Genomic DNA, 15309 nt, shown 5'->3' on the forward strand with positions numbered 1-15309 from the left:
ATCTGCCATGTTAGTTGCTCTCCTGGCCCTAAAACCTTCCAAAAAAAATTTACTTGGGAAATGAAGTATGTTGGAAAGTGTAAGGAGAGGCACAAATGTGTGTACGGAAAAAATTAACTGGAGAAAGTATGGTTGAGAGGGTTGAAGGCTTGAGAATTGTTTTTTTTTTGTTTTTTTGATGTAAAGGGGAGGCAAAAAGGAGCTACCCGGCTTTTATTAAAGATAAATCGTATTTACAACAGAGATGAGGGGTAGAGATAAGTTACATTGTCAAGAGAGGAGATGAACAAATGCAAGAAAAAGAAGCTAAATAGTTCCAAAATAAGTGTCTGATAATCAGTGGAGGAAAGAACCTCATCTAGACCAACAAGCAGGAGCATTCATTGCCTGAAAGTTTCAAGCAATTTCACAAAGATTTTCAGAAAAAAAAGCACTAGAATCCAGAATGGCCACAAGCTCCAAATTTCACAGAAGCTTGAGAAAGCCTTTGAAATAAGAAAACAACCAATTTTCCACCACCAATTTTCATACCACGTTTAGTACCTCCTCTGAAGCATAATACAATCTGCTGGAAGGCATAAGATGACGAACATAAGTAGTAGCTAAAGGAGACAAAGTTGCAATCCTTTGGTCATTGAAAAGGCCGATTGCGGCTGAGGCACAGGTTGAAGGCGGGACTGATCTGTTCTACAATGTCTGTCCTTTGCAGGACTGCATGATAGTTGAATAGTAAGCAAGACATAATATGCTCCAATCATATTTGACTTCCAAGAGGATATCTCATAGAAGATATAGCTGACTGAAAACTCCATCATATGCAACCAATGACAGAACCATATTGAAAAGGAAGAACATGATTCTCTGCTCGAGCAATCTGAATGAGAGCATTCTCTGGTAAGGCCAAAAAAAAAAAAATGATATAGTTCAACTGCCTTAGTCATCCACAAGCTTAGAGACAACACTCTTCACTTTAGACCAAATTCTTTCCAGCTCCATCTGCATAATCGGATCGTATAGCACCGCCCAGTCATTGAAAATTCTAAGTCCCTCTGCAGTAATCGGGGCAATTGAAGATCTTTTATTTTAAAAAAAATTATAGAGTTTTGCTCCTTCCAACATGTCCAAAATATAGTAGCAATCAATATAAGAATGACAGGCTGAGCACATTTTGTAAAATGGTTCAACCTCTAATCAATGCATAGATTTTCAAAGTTTAGTTGAGGATGAAGCACCCCAAGAAACGAACAAATGATCTTCCATATAGTGAAAAAGAACTTACAGGTGCAGAAGAGATGATCAACAATCTCATTTGTATCATGGCACAAAACGCAACCGCTAAGATTCTTACTCATTTTTTTTCCAAAGTTGTCTCTAGTGTTAAGCTTCTTTTTCCAACACCACCAAAGAAAGCATTAGATTTTAAGTGGCATTAAAAGATTCCACATTGAGTTAGCAAATCTACATTTGATACCCCTGGAGTCGTGGACGGCACAATTTTATATATGCCGCTATAGGACCAATCTACAACCCTAGTTTCTGACATTGGCAATAGATCTCTTTTTCTTGCAGTATTTATTATCTAATATACCAGGAATTCCATAAACCTGACTATTGAGTATCTCAAAAGATCAAGATCAACCTCACTGGTTAATTAGAAGTTAATTGAAAGAGAAATTGATCAAAGAATTATAATTACCTTTCTACAAGGTTTGTGAATTGTGAAACAAAGGGCAATCATATTGCCTACGAACATGCAAGAACAAGCACTTGCAGTTGGATACAATGATATCTGAAATTTTAATCTCTCACTAGCAAATGGCCAGATTAGCTCCTTTTTCATTTAAAAAAAAGAAGACGACATCTTGATTTTAATTTTTTTGGACACATCCAATAAAGTCAGAAAATAAACATCTTGATTTTTTTAACAGGTTGTTTCATCACACATGGAAGAGAATCAATCTCATAGCATGTAAAGGACAACTGTTTCATTGCATACAGTAGTTTGTGGTTCGTTGAAGTTTCATGGCAAAGCTTCGAGTGGAAAGGGAACAATTTTATTTAACAGAAATTGCAGACCATCAACAAAATACATGAGCATTGGCAAGCTGCATCTACTGCTATGAAGAAAATCACATGAATACTATCTCACGACAAATCAAGAAATCGAAAACTACTCAAGAGGCTGAAACCACCAGATGCAGTCACGCAAAGAAATTCTCCCAGCATTAAACTGAGTCAGATATCATTTTATGATGATGGAGGGAACATGGCTTATCGCAACCCAATCCTCGCCATCATTTTCCCGAACTCTATCCCGAAATGCGGCCGGCATATGCAGCAGCTCCAGCTCTTTAAGGGTAGTGACATATCTTAGTCCTTGTGGAAGCATCTTCAGTGCATTACAGTCAACAATAGACAGGTGGATGAGACCAGGCATCGCCCCCTCCTCCACCCTCCAATTTTCCAGTGCCCTCAGACCATGGAGATGCAACCGTTTCAGCTGCAAGAAGCCACCTGCAAAGCAAACCATTTCTTTCCCTGCATATGCGTGAAGCCCCAAGCTAAGAACCCTAAGGTTTTGCAGCTTCTCCAGCGTTGCCATTGGGTCCACTTCTAGATTAGATCCCTGCAATGTGAGCTTGGTGACGTTCTGAGGGAATTCATTGCTGTTGGGTAATTGTGGCCTCTTTGACATAGGTCCACTTAGATGCAAAACATGAAGGTGCTCATGTCCTGATAACGCCGGAACGATGTCGGCGGGGATCGGATTTCCTCCGAGTGCGAATGAAACTAGAGAACTCAGGTTCCTGAGTGAATTGGACAGCATCATTTCATCTAAGTCTGAAACTTCGAGTATCGCGAGCTTCTGAAGGTTGGTCAGCTGTGGCAGCTGCTTCTCAATCCATGATCCACCACGTACTCCCTTCAAGGTCTGCAGATTCTTTGCAGCACAGATCTTTCGTGGGATCGGGATCGCGCAAGCCCGGCTAAAGACTACATGCCTTAGTGATGGAATCTTCCAAAATGCATCAGGCAAAGACCTGGCAGGTGTCCGCCTTACATCAAGAGTTCGTAGATAGCAAAGATCTCCGATGGATGGTGGAATCCGTGACACCCTGGTCCTTCTCAGGCCCAAATATCTCAAATGGATTAGGCTTTTGATTTCCTTGGGCAGCTCCTGAAGTGATGCCCCTTCCAGATCAATCACTCTTAGTAAGTTCAGATTCTGTAGCCTCAGCTCTACAGGACCAGTGCTTGCATACCAATTGAAGCCTACGAGAGTCCGCAGGAATTGAGAAGAATAAAGAGACTCCAGTACATCAGCACCGTTGTGGAATAAAGCCGCACGGCGTGAAGCACTTGAGGTTGTCCAATCTTCAGTGCTATAAACGTCGAGAAATCGAGCCTCTTTTGCTTCCAATATGCAAAATTCACGCAGGAGATCGTGAACTCGGAAGGTTTTAACAACCCCATCAGACCTCCTTTCCACAACTTGAACCATGCACCTCTGGACTAACTCTTCCAAGTAATCTGCTGCTGTTTCTTCTAAAGTTTCCCTCTCTCTTGCCGGAATGAAGCCTTCCGCAGTCCATAACCTAATCAGTTTAGCAGCACTGATCTCTGAGTCCTCAGGGAAACAACCTAGATAGAGAGAGCATGATTTCAGGTTGTAAGGTAAGTCTTCATAGCTCAAAGCCAATACATCTAAGCATTGTTTGACATCTTTGGTTGTCTCCCATTTCAAGCTCTTCTTCACTTTTGACCATTCGGTACGATTTTTATCTTTTTTCGATAGCATGCCTCCTAGCACAACAAGAGCAAGAGGTAAACCACCACATCTTTCCACGAGTTCTCGACCCAACGTCACCAAGTTGTCAGGGCAGCTCGTTTGAACTTCTTGAGTCGGAAAAACCTTCCTAAGAAAGAGTTCCCAGCTCTCCTGTCCATTTAGAAACCTTAACTCATAGGGTGGGGAATCTGGATCAGCAGATTTTGCAACATCTATCGAGCGTGAAGTGAAAATGATTCTGCTTCCATTCTTCGCATCTGGAAAGGCTGGCACAATTTTTTTCCATACTTCTGTACTCCATATATCATCCATCACGATCAGATATCTCTTGTCTTTCAAGAACTCATGCAGCTTCTCTTCCAAGTCATCTTCTTGGATCCTATCCAGTTCTTCCTCTGAAATTCCCATAATTTTCCTCATGATGTTCTTCAAAATCTTTGTCACATTATAGTCCTGAGAAACTGATATCCACGCATATTTCTCAAAGCTTCTCTTGATTTCGCCGGTATTGTAAACCTTTTTAGCAAGTGTAGTCTTGCCCTGACCACCCATTCCAACTATCGAGATCACGCAACGCCGTGTATTTCTTGGATCGAGTAATTGCTCTACAATTGCTTTCCTGTCATCCTCGAAACCTACAGTATCTGAGTCATCAACATGTGGTAATATCCGCCGCCGGGATTGCACACTCTCATCTGCATGGCTCCCCCCTTCTCCCCCAGTACTTTCACCTATATTGGCGATGCCATATCGAGCTCTACGATCGGAGATGTCAAGGATCCTTGACTTGATCTCTGAAATATTCAAGCCAATTCTATGGCAAGCTATTAATTCACCGAAGATAAGGGCATACCTAATGACGAGGCTCCCGAAGCCCCTCCACCTCTGCCGTCTCTCGATCTTGAGCACAAATGTTTCGACGATGTCCTCAGCTTCGTAAGCAATATCTCTGACATCTTTCACCCAATTCTTTACTCCCTCATCGTTCCCCTTCCGTTTGTTGTCAGCGTCCTTCAAGAAGCATTGAATTTGCCGCAATTCACCTTCTAGCCACTCGACTTGACCACGGACTCCATACAAGAATTTGGCTTCTTGGATTAGGAAGTCTCCGAGTTTCTCCACCACGAGAGAAACAACAGCCTCAGCCATTTCTGTTCTCAGTTATCCTTCCCAAGAGGAAGTGAGATCATAGCTTCAGAAGCACATCTAGATCTGCAAGATCTGCTTCAGAAACACATCTAGATCTGCTTGCTCTAAAGGCCTCCAGCCATGATTTCTGCTACAGTTCAGATGGGCCTCCCCTGGATCCCATTTGTCAAGTTGTACATAGAAGTCATAAGATTCCCATTTGTTTGGTACGCTAATGGCTGGCAAGCGTGCAAGTTGGTGCTATACTAACGTTTTTACGTGGAAGTGGTTAGAAACTGACAAAAAGATGGTGGGTGGGGCCTAAGTAATAAAAAAGGTAAGATATTTTTATATATTTGTTCCTTTACCTCTTATATATTGAAACAGTAGTGGTTTGGCCAGCACCAGTAATTATAAGTTGCAATTTAGTAAATTTCTTGCGTTCCTTTTCAATAAAATAACAAGCAATCCCAAGTTGCAATTTAGAAAATATCTTATGTCCATTTTCAATCAAATCTAAGAGTCTATTCGTATTGTTCTTGTTCCTGTATTTTTATTTTTCTACAAGAGTCTATGAATCAAGATGAAGTGGTCCTTGATGACGAGAGAAGACATTCCCCTGCAATGAAGTATCATTATTGTTCCTTAATGAAAAATATATTAAGAACAGAAAAAAAATAAAAAGTTTTCAAAAAACGTGAAGGTCACAATAACTTTCAAATGTAATTAGAAGGAGATTTAATCCAAGTCCATAGTAAATTTACAAATACGGGAGTAACGTATCGAAGTCTTTTCTTAAAAAATATGAATGTACAAAAGTCATTACAACTTCCAACAAAGGTCACTAAATACTAAAACAAATTTTATAACTCCATTGTATAAAGTGTGGATCAAGATGTTCCTTGTTAATTTTATGCTATATTGTACAATGGTTGATTCAAACAAGGCTTGCTTATCTGGTAGGCCGAGCTAGATTCAGGCTCAGCTCCGCCTAAGATACTGCATCATTTGGTCAGAAGTGGATCTAGTCTCGCCTGGTCTTCGGGTCTACTTTCGAGCTCCAAGACAACTACTTATCAGATTTTAGGCTTCCGAGCTAGACATGGTTTTGTGGAGTTTTCCAAATTTGTTCATCATCTAGGCTTCTCTAGGCAATATAATTCTTAAGAGGTTTACATGTGATATACCAACCTAACCTGGACATCACTTCCGCATTTTCACGGGTATAATTGTCATGCATTCCAGAAGCACCAGCGTTTAAGCACAATGGTGCAATAAAAAAATCTAAATATGATGCGCTACAAGCAATTAAGCCCATTTCACTTCAATTTTGCCTATGTTTTCCTCTTATAATTTGTAGGATCGTAGCCCCTATTAGCAAGAAAGGCATGAAAAATAGATTTGGTTTAGAAGGTAGAACCAAGGATTAGCCATTAACATCCCCCCACTAATTAGCCATGTAGCATCGCTCGCCAAGGTTTAGTTGTGATCAGATTTCGAAAAATAGGCAGACTGTAAAAGAGTTGGTTGATTTTTCACCGAAGGGCAAACCGATGGGCAAACAAGAGGAGAGGAGAGGATGAATTCTTTTTGTCCAATGGTGGAGATATGAGAGAAGGCAAGAAGCTGATAGCCGATGAGAGGTTGTTATGTTAAGGGGTATGGATCTCATTAGTGGATGGTGGCCGATGGCCTAGTAAGGTGGAGGGTTGTCGGATTGAGGCGAGGAGGAGGAGCTAACCCTAAATGTTTGTATCTCCTTTCCTTAATTAGCGATGAAATAAATTAGAAGCCTTTAAAGGTACTTAAGAGATATCAAGCAGCTCGATCTAATTCAAAACTTTTACCTAATTGGGCAAGTCTAACATGGATTATCATAACTATATATATATATATATATATATATATATATATATATATATATATATATATATATATATATATTAATAAGAATTGGGGCTTTGGTGGGGTCAACACAAACTCAAGCTTGAGATGAGCATAAATTTCTGGCCCAATCTGACCCACCAAGCTGAAAAATGAGGCCCAAACCAATCCAAAATGCATCTGGCTTGGATGGGCTGCCTCTTAGTTGAGCAAGTCTAAAGTTCCAGCCCAATGATATTTTTCAAAAAAATACAATATTTCATTTTATTTTTAGAAGATACATAAATGGCTCTGTGCCGGCTGCCGAGTCCCATCTTTACATGAAACCGGTTCAGGCAACGGCCAGTTTTGTAGGATTACGGTCAGACCGGCCAAGCCAGTTCTGATAAGTATACAAGTGATTTCCCGTTTGGTGCAGGGTTTGTTCAAACACCTATAGGGGGCATTTGGTATGGGGTGATCGTCCTAGGATCAAGGGTGATGTGGGTGGAGGTGATGAGATCACCGCGTTTGGTTGCACCACGGTGATCCTACGTGGTGGTGATCTTAAATCAGCTGCACTCCTCAAATCACCCCTTAACTCGGTGATGGGATACCCGTTCTTGAGGTCGGGAATTCAAGATCACCCCAGGGTAGTGATCCTAGGTTGAAAATTAAAGACAAAAATACCCTTCAAGTTAGCAGAAAAATTAATATATCAATATACCATTAATATATTATGTCAATGTTATATATATGTATTATTATGTTGATATTATATATTATATTAATGATATATATTATATTATAATATATTACTAATCATATTATTATCCTACTATTATTGAAGGATAATTTTAAATTCTAGTAAAAATATATTATTATATTTTATATTTATATAATAAAAATATTTAATATATTACTATATTACTCATATTTACCTTATTTTTCTAATCAAAATAATTATTAGTATTAAAAAAATCTATTATAAGTATAAATAAAATATTAATTCTATAATGAAAAATAACATATTTTTATAAGATTAATAATTTATAGGAATAATAAATATATTTTTATAGAATATATTAATAATTAATATATTGATAAATATATTAATATTTTATTATAATATATTTTATATGATTAATAAATATATGATAAGGGTTACTAAAAGTAGAATATGTGATAAAATTGTGGAGCTATTATAGGAATTAGTATATTGACTTACATTTTTAATTCATTAGAATTAAAAATACATAAAAAATCCAGCTAAGATATATCAAAGGTATTTGTGGTATTATCTAAGATATATTCGTATCATGCCAAACAAGTTACTCATGGATATCCGAAGATTTTTAATCACTAGATCATGGCTTACCAAACACATTGATCTTAGATTACCAGGAATCAAATCATCCCAGCATTCGGATCATCGAAAATCTTAGATCACTGTGGTGATCCAGCTGGGGTTACCAAACGCCCCCATGAAGAGGGGAAAGCGCACCCCTCTTCTTAGCCTCCTATACCTCCTCCCCTTCTTGGTCTAGGGTTTTGCCTGGGCTTACGGTTCCGCTGGGCCGCTGTTTTCCCCCTCCAAACTACCCGATTTCTCGATTCGGCGCTTCTGATTCGAGTAAAGTTTTCATCTTTAATCTTTCTTTTTCTTTTCCTTTTTTTTTTTCGCGTTCGAGGCATTGGATTTAAGAATGGAAGTAATTCTTAATGTTAGGACTTGAGAGATTTTAGGATCTTCATTCTTTTTAGAAGTCTTGCACGAAGCACCCCGGGCTTTGCTGTAGAACTCCGTGACGACGAAAGCCCCAATGCTGGTGCCAGCTAGATTCGCCATTCCGTGTTGCAGTTCTGTTCACGAATTCCTACGACCGATCTGTGTCAATGTAACGGCTAAACTTTAGATTTTTTATGATGTTTCTTTCCATCTGTTTGTTATCTTTTGCCTCTCCACACCTTTAGTTTTTTGAGGTTTCGTTCCCCAATGAGCCTAGTCATGGAGGCATACAGCGAAAACGGCGGGGTTAACGTGGGGGCTTACTCCTTTTTCCATGGTTTTGCCTCTAAAATCTCTCGCCACAACTAGATGCCGAACAAAAGCTTGGAAATTTGTATTTTTTCGCCAATATCAAGTGATGAGCTAAACAAGATCCGAAACCCTTTTTATTTTTTCCCTTCAAGTGGATATTGTTTGATGCCTCTATAATTTTCTGTAGTATCTAAATTAGCTGGTGATGATATTTTTGCGGTCAGGATGAGGGAAAAAATGGATTGAGTCTTCCTTTTTTTTTTTTAAATGCTCTACTCTTGGCTATGGATATAACCTACCTGCGCTTCTGATGAAAAGAATGGACGGATTCCTCGATATGAGCTGATGCGACTGTTGGGGAAAATACAAGTCCCCCCAAGTACGTGGGCGCGTCGCTAGCACGTGATCGAAAGCGCCCTAATCCGGACGACTAATCCGGACGACCGACCTGGTCGCCCGAGCTCGGACGACCGGCCTAGCGCCCGACCTCGGACGACCGACCTAGCGCCCGACCTCGGACCACCTGACGCCCTACCAGGCGCCCAACCCTGAACTCTCAACCTCGGAACGCCCGACCTAGAAGGCACCCGATCTCGGAAGGCATCCGATCCTTATAAGTCAAACCTCACCAACTGCCCGCTACTCTCACATCCTCCTACGGCCCAGTTCGGAACCACGCCTTGGGCGGCTTACGCAACAATTAATGCGCATGGTCTCTACAGACCTCCAGCTTACGCAACAATTAATGTGCATGGTCTCTACAGACCTCCAGCTTACTTAACAATTAATGCGCATGGCTCCCGCTGTCTACGGATCTCCAATCCTCCACGATAAGTCAGCTCGGCCGTGTTTAGTCAGCCGCTACAACTTTCTGACCCCGACCTCATCCTCTACGGCGAGACATTAATTCACATGATCGTGTACTAATTAATGCGACGTGCTCAGCCATACGGCAATCTGGTCCCGTCGCATCATAGGTAACCCAGCACCCCACTATAAAAGGGGAACCCCTCTACCATAAAGGGGGCTGGAAAAAAATACTCTGGAGATATTGCCTCTACTTATCTTTTTCCCTCTGACTTAAGCTTCGGAGAGTCGGCACCGAAAACCTCGGCCACCGGCTTGTTGCAGGTCACCCGGAGGACGCCGCCCGCCGACGGACCGCCGCCACCCGTAGTCCACCGATTCTCGCCGGAGCTCCGCCTTCTTAGCCCAGTGGTCGCCCCCGAGTCTAAATTCCAGCAACAGTTGGCGCTAGAGGAAGGGCCCGAGTCGTGGCCATGAAGTTGAGAAGTAAAGGAGCTTCTAATACCTCCTGGCGTCCCCCACCAAGTCCTGGACACTCCGTCCAGAACTCACCGTCTCCGGCTGATCCAGTTCCTCAAGTTTAGCCAGAACAGTTCAACATCCTGGTGCAGCAGGTCCAGGCTTTGGCCACAGCCGTCCAAGGCTTGCAGTGCGAGGGAGCCCTACCTGTGCCGCCCCCGCAGGCCCAGGTTCAACTAGCGCTCCCTCCGAACAGACTAGTGCCCCAGAGCCAAAATCTCCGTGGCTCCTCAAGGGCCAATAATGAAAAGCAGTGCTATCGCCAAAATTCGGCCCGAGCGTCTCCCCGGAGGGAGTTGCCAGGGAGAAGCATAGACCGAAGGCCGCAACTTTCGGAAGCCGAGTCAGCCCCAGACCGCCACGAGCCAGAACAAACTACCATGGCAATCTTCCAGGTTGGGGAGCTCGATAGAAAAGTCGAGAACCTCGAGCGCCAGATTGAGGTGCTTCACAGCAGGAAGGCGAGGCGCGAAGGAGACTTTGAATTCACCACCAAGTCCTCCTTCTCCCGCCAGATCGAGGACGAGCCGGTCCCACCGAGGTTCAAGATGCCCCAAGTGGAGCCCTACAACGGAACTACCAACCCCCTCGACCATTTGGAGAGTTACTGAGCTCTCATGGCACTGCAAGGGTCCTCGGAGGCCGTAGTCTGCAAGGCCTTCCCAGCGACTCTCCGAGGGACAGCTCAGCTTTGGTTTTCTGGACTAAATCTGAGCACGGTATCCTCTTTCGAGCAGCTCGGCAGGCAGTTCGCCACCAATTTTGCTGCCAGCTGGCGCCAGCGGCGAACATCGGACTTCCTCCTGGATGTCAAGCAGAAGAAGGGGGAATCTCTCAGGAGTATCTCGACCGCTTCACCGCTGCAACTTGGGAAGTCCGTGAGCTCGACCAGTCGATAGCCATGTCGGCACTAAAGACTGGGGCTCCCTCCTACAGATTTCTCTTCTCCATTGAAAAGAACTTCTCCGCTGACCTCACCGAAATGCTGGCCCGAGCTCGGAAATATGCAAAGGCTGAGGAAGCTATCGCCTCCAGGCGGGGTGCGACCGAGCAGGCTTCGAAGAAGCAGAAGAAGCGCCGCGAGGAGCGCGGCCGCCAGAGAAGCCGATCCCCCCGCCGAGAGAAGAATCTCCCTCGGCTGAGGAGTCCGCCCCAACAGCGGGGACAGCTTCGACCAAGGTCCCCGCCTCGGCCGAGGTCCCCACCACAACCTCGAATGCATTCGAGGAAGTACGAGAACTACACACCCATCAACGCACCCCGGACCGAGATTCTGATGGAGATTGAAGGTCGGGACTTTTTCCGACCTCCGCCTTCGATGCGGGATGTAGGAGTCCCACGCAACCCCAGGAAGTATTGCCGCTTCCACCGAGACCACGGAGGATTGTTTCCAGCTTCGAGACGAGATCGAGGTGCTTATTCGCCGCGGAGTACTCAACCGGTTTGTAAGGAACCGATGTGAAGAAAGGAGGCCGGTGGAAAATGCCTGCCGCTCGAAAACCCAAATGACAACAGGCCCATCGCCGGCACCATCAATGTCATTGGAGGAGGAAGCTCGGCTGAAGAATTAGCCAAGGAAAGGACCCCCCTGAAGCGCCCGCGCACCTTCGAAGCCATCTCGTTCTCGGAGGAGGACTTAGAAGGAGTTGAGACTCCTCACGATGACGCTGTGGTCATATCCATGGTTGTAAACAAGTTTCATATAAAGCGGGTCTTAGTTGATAATGGAAGCTCAGCGAATATTTTGTATTACCAAGCCTACCAAAAAAGGGGTTAGCGGAAGGCCAACTTCGGAAAATAAATGCCCCGTTGGTCGGATTTACCGAGGACTCGATCCCGGTTGAGGGTGAGGTCAGCCTTCTAGTCACGGTTGGTCTCGCCCCCCGAGAAAGTACTGTGAGGGCGGACTTTCTCATGGTCCGCCTGTCTTTGGCCTACAACGCTATCCTCGGACGACCAGGGCTAAATGCCCTCCGAGCCATAGTCTCGACCTACCACCTGCTCCTGCAATTCCTTACCAACCAAGGAGTGGGCGAGGTCCGCGGAGATCAGATGGTGGCCAAGCGGTGCTACATGGCGATCTACAAAGCGACGCAATCGACCGAAGCATCAAGCCAGCAGGAGCTACTGGTTGAGGCGTCGACCCAAGCAACGGACCGCATGCTGCCTGTCGAAATCTTGGATGTACGGGACGACCCTTGGAAGAAACGGGTAAAGCCTGGTGAGCTTCTTACCCAAATCCCTTTACTAGAAAGTTCTCCGAAACTAACCGTGCAGGTCGGCTCCGGCTTGAGTTCCTGCGAAAGAGGGCGTCTAATCGAATTCCTTCGAGCCAACATGGACATCTTTGCCTGGTCGTCCGCTGACATGCCAGGAATCGACCCCAAGGTCATGATTCACCGACTCCAGGTGAAGCCGACCTGCAGACCCGTGAGGCAAAAGAAACGAGGCTCCGCCCCGGAGCGGCAGCGAGCGGCGGCCGAGGAAGTGGACAGACTCCTCGAAGCCGGCTTCATTCGGAAGGTCTCCTATCCAGATTGGCTCGCCAATGTGGTCCTCGTGAAGAAAGCCAATAGAAAATGGCGCATGTGCGTAGACTACACCGACTTGAACAAGGCCTGCCCGAAAGACAATTTTTTTCTCCCCAGCATCGACCAGCTTGTCGACTCTACTTCGGGACATCAGCTGCTAACCTTCATGGACGCCTTCTCGGGGTATAACCAGATCTGAATGGCGCCCGAAGATGAGGAGAAGACGGCTTTCATCACCGACAAGGGCACTTATTGTTACAAGGTGATGCCGTTCGGGCTGAAGAATGCAGGAGCTACATACCAAAGGCTGGTCAGCCAAATCTTCAAAGACCAGATAGGCCGAAATATGGAAGTCTATGTGGATGACATGCTGGTGAAGAGCCGGACGGCAGAGCACCATGTGGCTGACCTCGACAAAGCCTTCTCCAAGCTCAGAAAGTACCAAATGAAGCTCAATCCTGCAAAGTGCGCGTTCGGAGTCACCTCGGACAAATTCCTGGGCTTCGTGGTAATCCAGCGCGGAGTTGAAGCCAATCCCGAGAAGATCCGAGTGCTGCAAGATGTTAGGGATCAACCCTACGAATGCGGAATATAAAAGATAGTAGGAGAAAGAATAACACGGCAAAACCAATAGCAAACCACACAAGACACTCAAGTTTATGTGGTTCGGAGTCTCTTGCTCCTACGTCCACAGCCGCACAGATCAATATTTCACTATATGATCAAAAGAAGTTACAGAGATTCAAGAGAAGAGAAACAAAACTCTCTTTCTCACAGCAAACAATCTCTCTCAAGACGAGCAACACGTCGTCTTCCTGATGCACACAAAGGATCTACTTTTGGAACCTCTCGTTGATGAGTTCTAGGGTTTCTCTAGGTTGCAACCACACCTCTAGTGTCCCTCAAGAAGTCTTATATACCTCCCAATCTCTTACTTTGATTAGGGCTCAAAAAACCTTGGCTTGGACCCGGTTCATAATTCAGCCTCGCGTGAAAACCATGCTCGAGTCGACTCCCGCAATTCTGCGAGTCGACTCGGCAACAGTCCACAGAAAAATGTCTCTCTGTCTGCCTGTGGGAGTCGACTCCTGGAGTTCTCGAGTTGACTCCAACACTGGGGAGTCGACTCCAGGTCTGCTGGAGTCGACTCCAAAAACTGTGCCAAGACTACCTGCGTGCCAGAGTCGACTCCAAGTCTGCTGGAGTCGACTCCGGACCTTGCTGAAGGTTTCTTTCTTTGCTGATTCAACTCTGAATCTTCTCAAAACTCTTTTCGACTTGTCTTCCCTTGATCCTCCACCACCATAGTGCACATAGGGGTCTAGGAAAAGGGAATGGATCAGGCTCCACAGCCCAACAACTCTCCCACTTGGAGACTGATACATCCAATCGTGCATCTATCTTAAAAATAAACAAACTTCCATATCTTGATAGGTATTCTTTGTGCGGCACCTCCATTCAACTATCTTTGGAGGCCAATTGAGGCCATGCATCGCCTCAATTTCTCTGTAGTGACTGTCTTAGTCAACATATCAGCTGAATTCTTTACTCCTTGAATCTTCTCAAGTAACAAACTGCCATCTTCTAGCAACTTTCTGATGAAGTGATATCTCAGCTGTATGTGCTTCGTTCTCGCATGAAACATTGGGTTCTTAGCTAAGTGAATAGCACTCTGACTGTCGCAGAATAGTACACTACAGTTCTGTTCTCTGTCCAGCTCTTTCAGAAGATTTTGTAGCCAAATCATCTCCTTGCTGGCTTCTATAATGGCAACATATTCTGCCTCAGTTGTCGAAAGAGCAACGATCTTTTGCAGTTGTGAGAACCAGCTCACTACTGTCCCGCCTACGGTATAAACATACCCTGTGGTGCTTCTTCTAGTGTCAGTATCACCTCCTAGGTCTGCATCCACAAAACCTTGTAGTGTTTGACTGCCTTTTCTATAACACAAGCCTACATTTCTGGTACCTTTCAAATATCTTAGGATCCACTTGACAACCTCCCAATGTTGTCTACCCGGATTGGCCATGTATCTGCTCACAGCTCCCACTGTATGTGCAATGTCGGGTCTCGTGCATATCATAGCATACATCAAGCTGCCTACAGCTGAAGCATATGGTACCCTTGACATCTTCTTCAGCTCCTCATCATCCTTGGGTGATTGCTCTTTTGAAAGTTTGAAGTGGCTTGCCAAAGGTGTCTTCACAGGATCTGCATCTGTCATATTGAATCTATTCAGCACCTTATCAATGTAGTTAGCTTAAGAAAGCTTCAGTGTTCCAGCCACCTTATCCCTTTCAATCCTTAGCCCAAGCATCTGTTTTGCTGCACCCATGTCTTTCATTGCAAACTTCCTTGATAGCTCTTTCTTCCATCTTTCAATCTCTTGTAGGTTCGGTCCGGCTATCAACATGTCGTCAACATACAAGAGTAAGATGATAAAACTGCCATCAAGTACCTTATGATAACAGCAATGATCTTCTTGACATTTTGCAAAACATTGTTGATCATGAATCCATCGAACTTTTTGTACCACAACCTCGGGGCCTGTTTCAAACCATACAAACTTCTCTTCAGTTTGCATACAAGGTTCTCCTTGCTAGAGACTGCAAAGCCAATAGATTGCTGCA

At 44.4% G+C, this 15309-nt stretch overlaps 1 protein-coding gene and 1 non-coding gene across 2 annotated transcripts; one reads left to right on the forward strand and one right to left on the reverse strand.

The window, feature by feature from the left end:
• Positions 1 to 2038: 2038 nt before the first annotated feature.
• On the reverse strand, positions 2039 to 5098 carry LOC120105342 (putative disease resistance protein At1g50180). Its single transcript, XM_088715700.1, has one exon. It carries the CDS (start codon positions 4937 to 4939, stop codon positions 2243 to 2245), a length of 2697 nt encoding a protein of 898 aa, XP_088571826.1. The 5' UTR covers positions 4940 to 5098; the 3' UTR covers positions 2039 to 2242.
• A 3452-nt stretch (positions 5099 to 8550) lies between these two features.
• Positions 8551 to 8694, forward strand: LOC113461474 (small nucleolar RNA snoR134). Its single transcript, XR_003383749.2, has one exon. It is a non-coding gene; the product is annotated as a small nucleolar RNA snoR134 (small nucleolar RNA).
• The last annotated feature ends 6615 nt before the right edge of the window (positions 8695 to 15309 follow it).

The sequence above is a fragment of the Phoenix dactylifera genome, chromosome 2 (assembly GCF_051530095.1).
Source record: "Phoenix dactylifera cultivar Ajwa chromosome 2, Ajwa_hap1_PhDact_Kaust_v1.1, whole genome shotgun sequence".
Classification (NCBI taxonomy): Eukaryota; Viridiplantae; Streptophyta; class Magnoliopsida; order Arecales; family Arecaceae; genus Phoenix; species Phoenix dactylifera.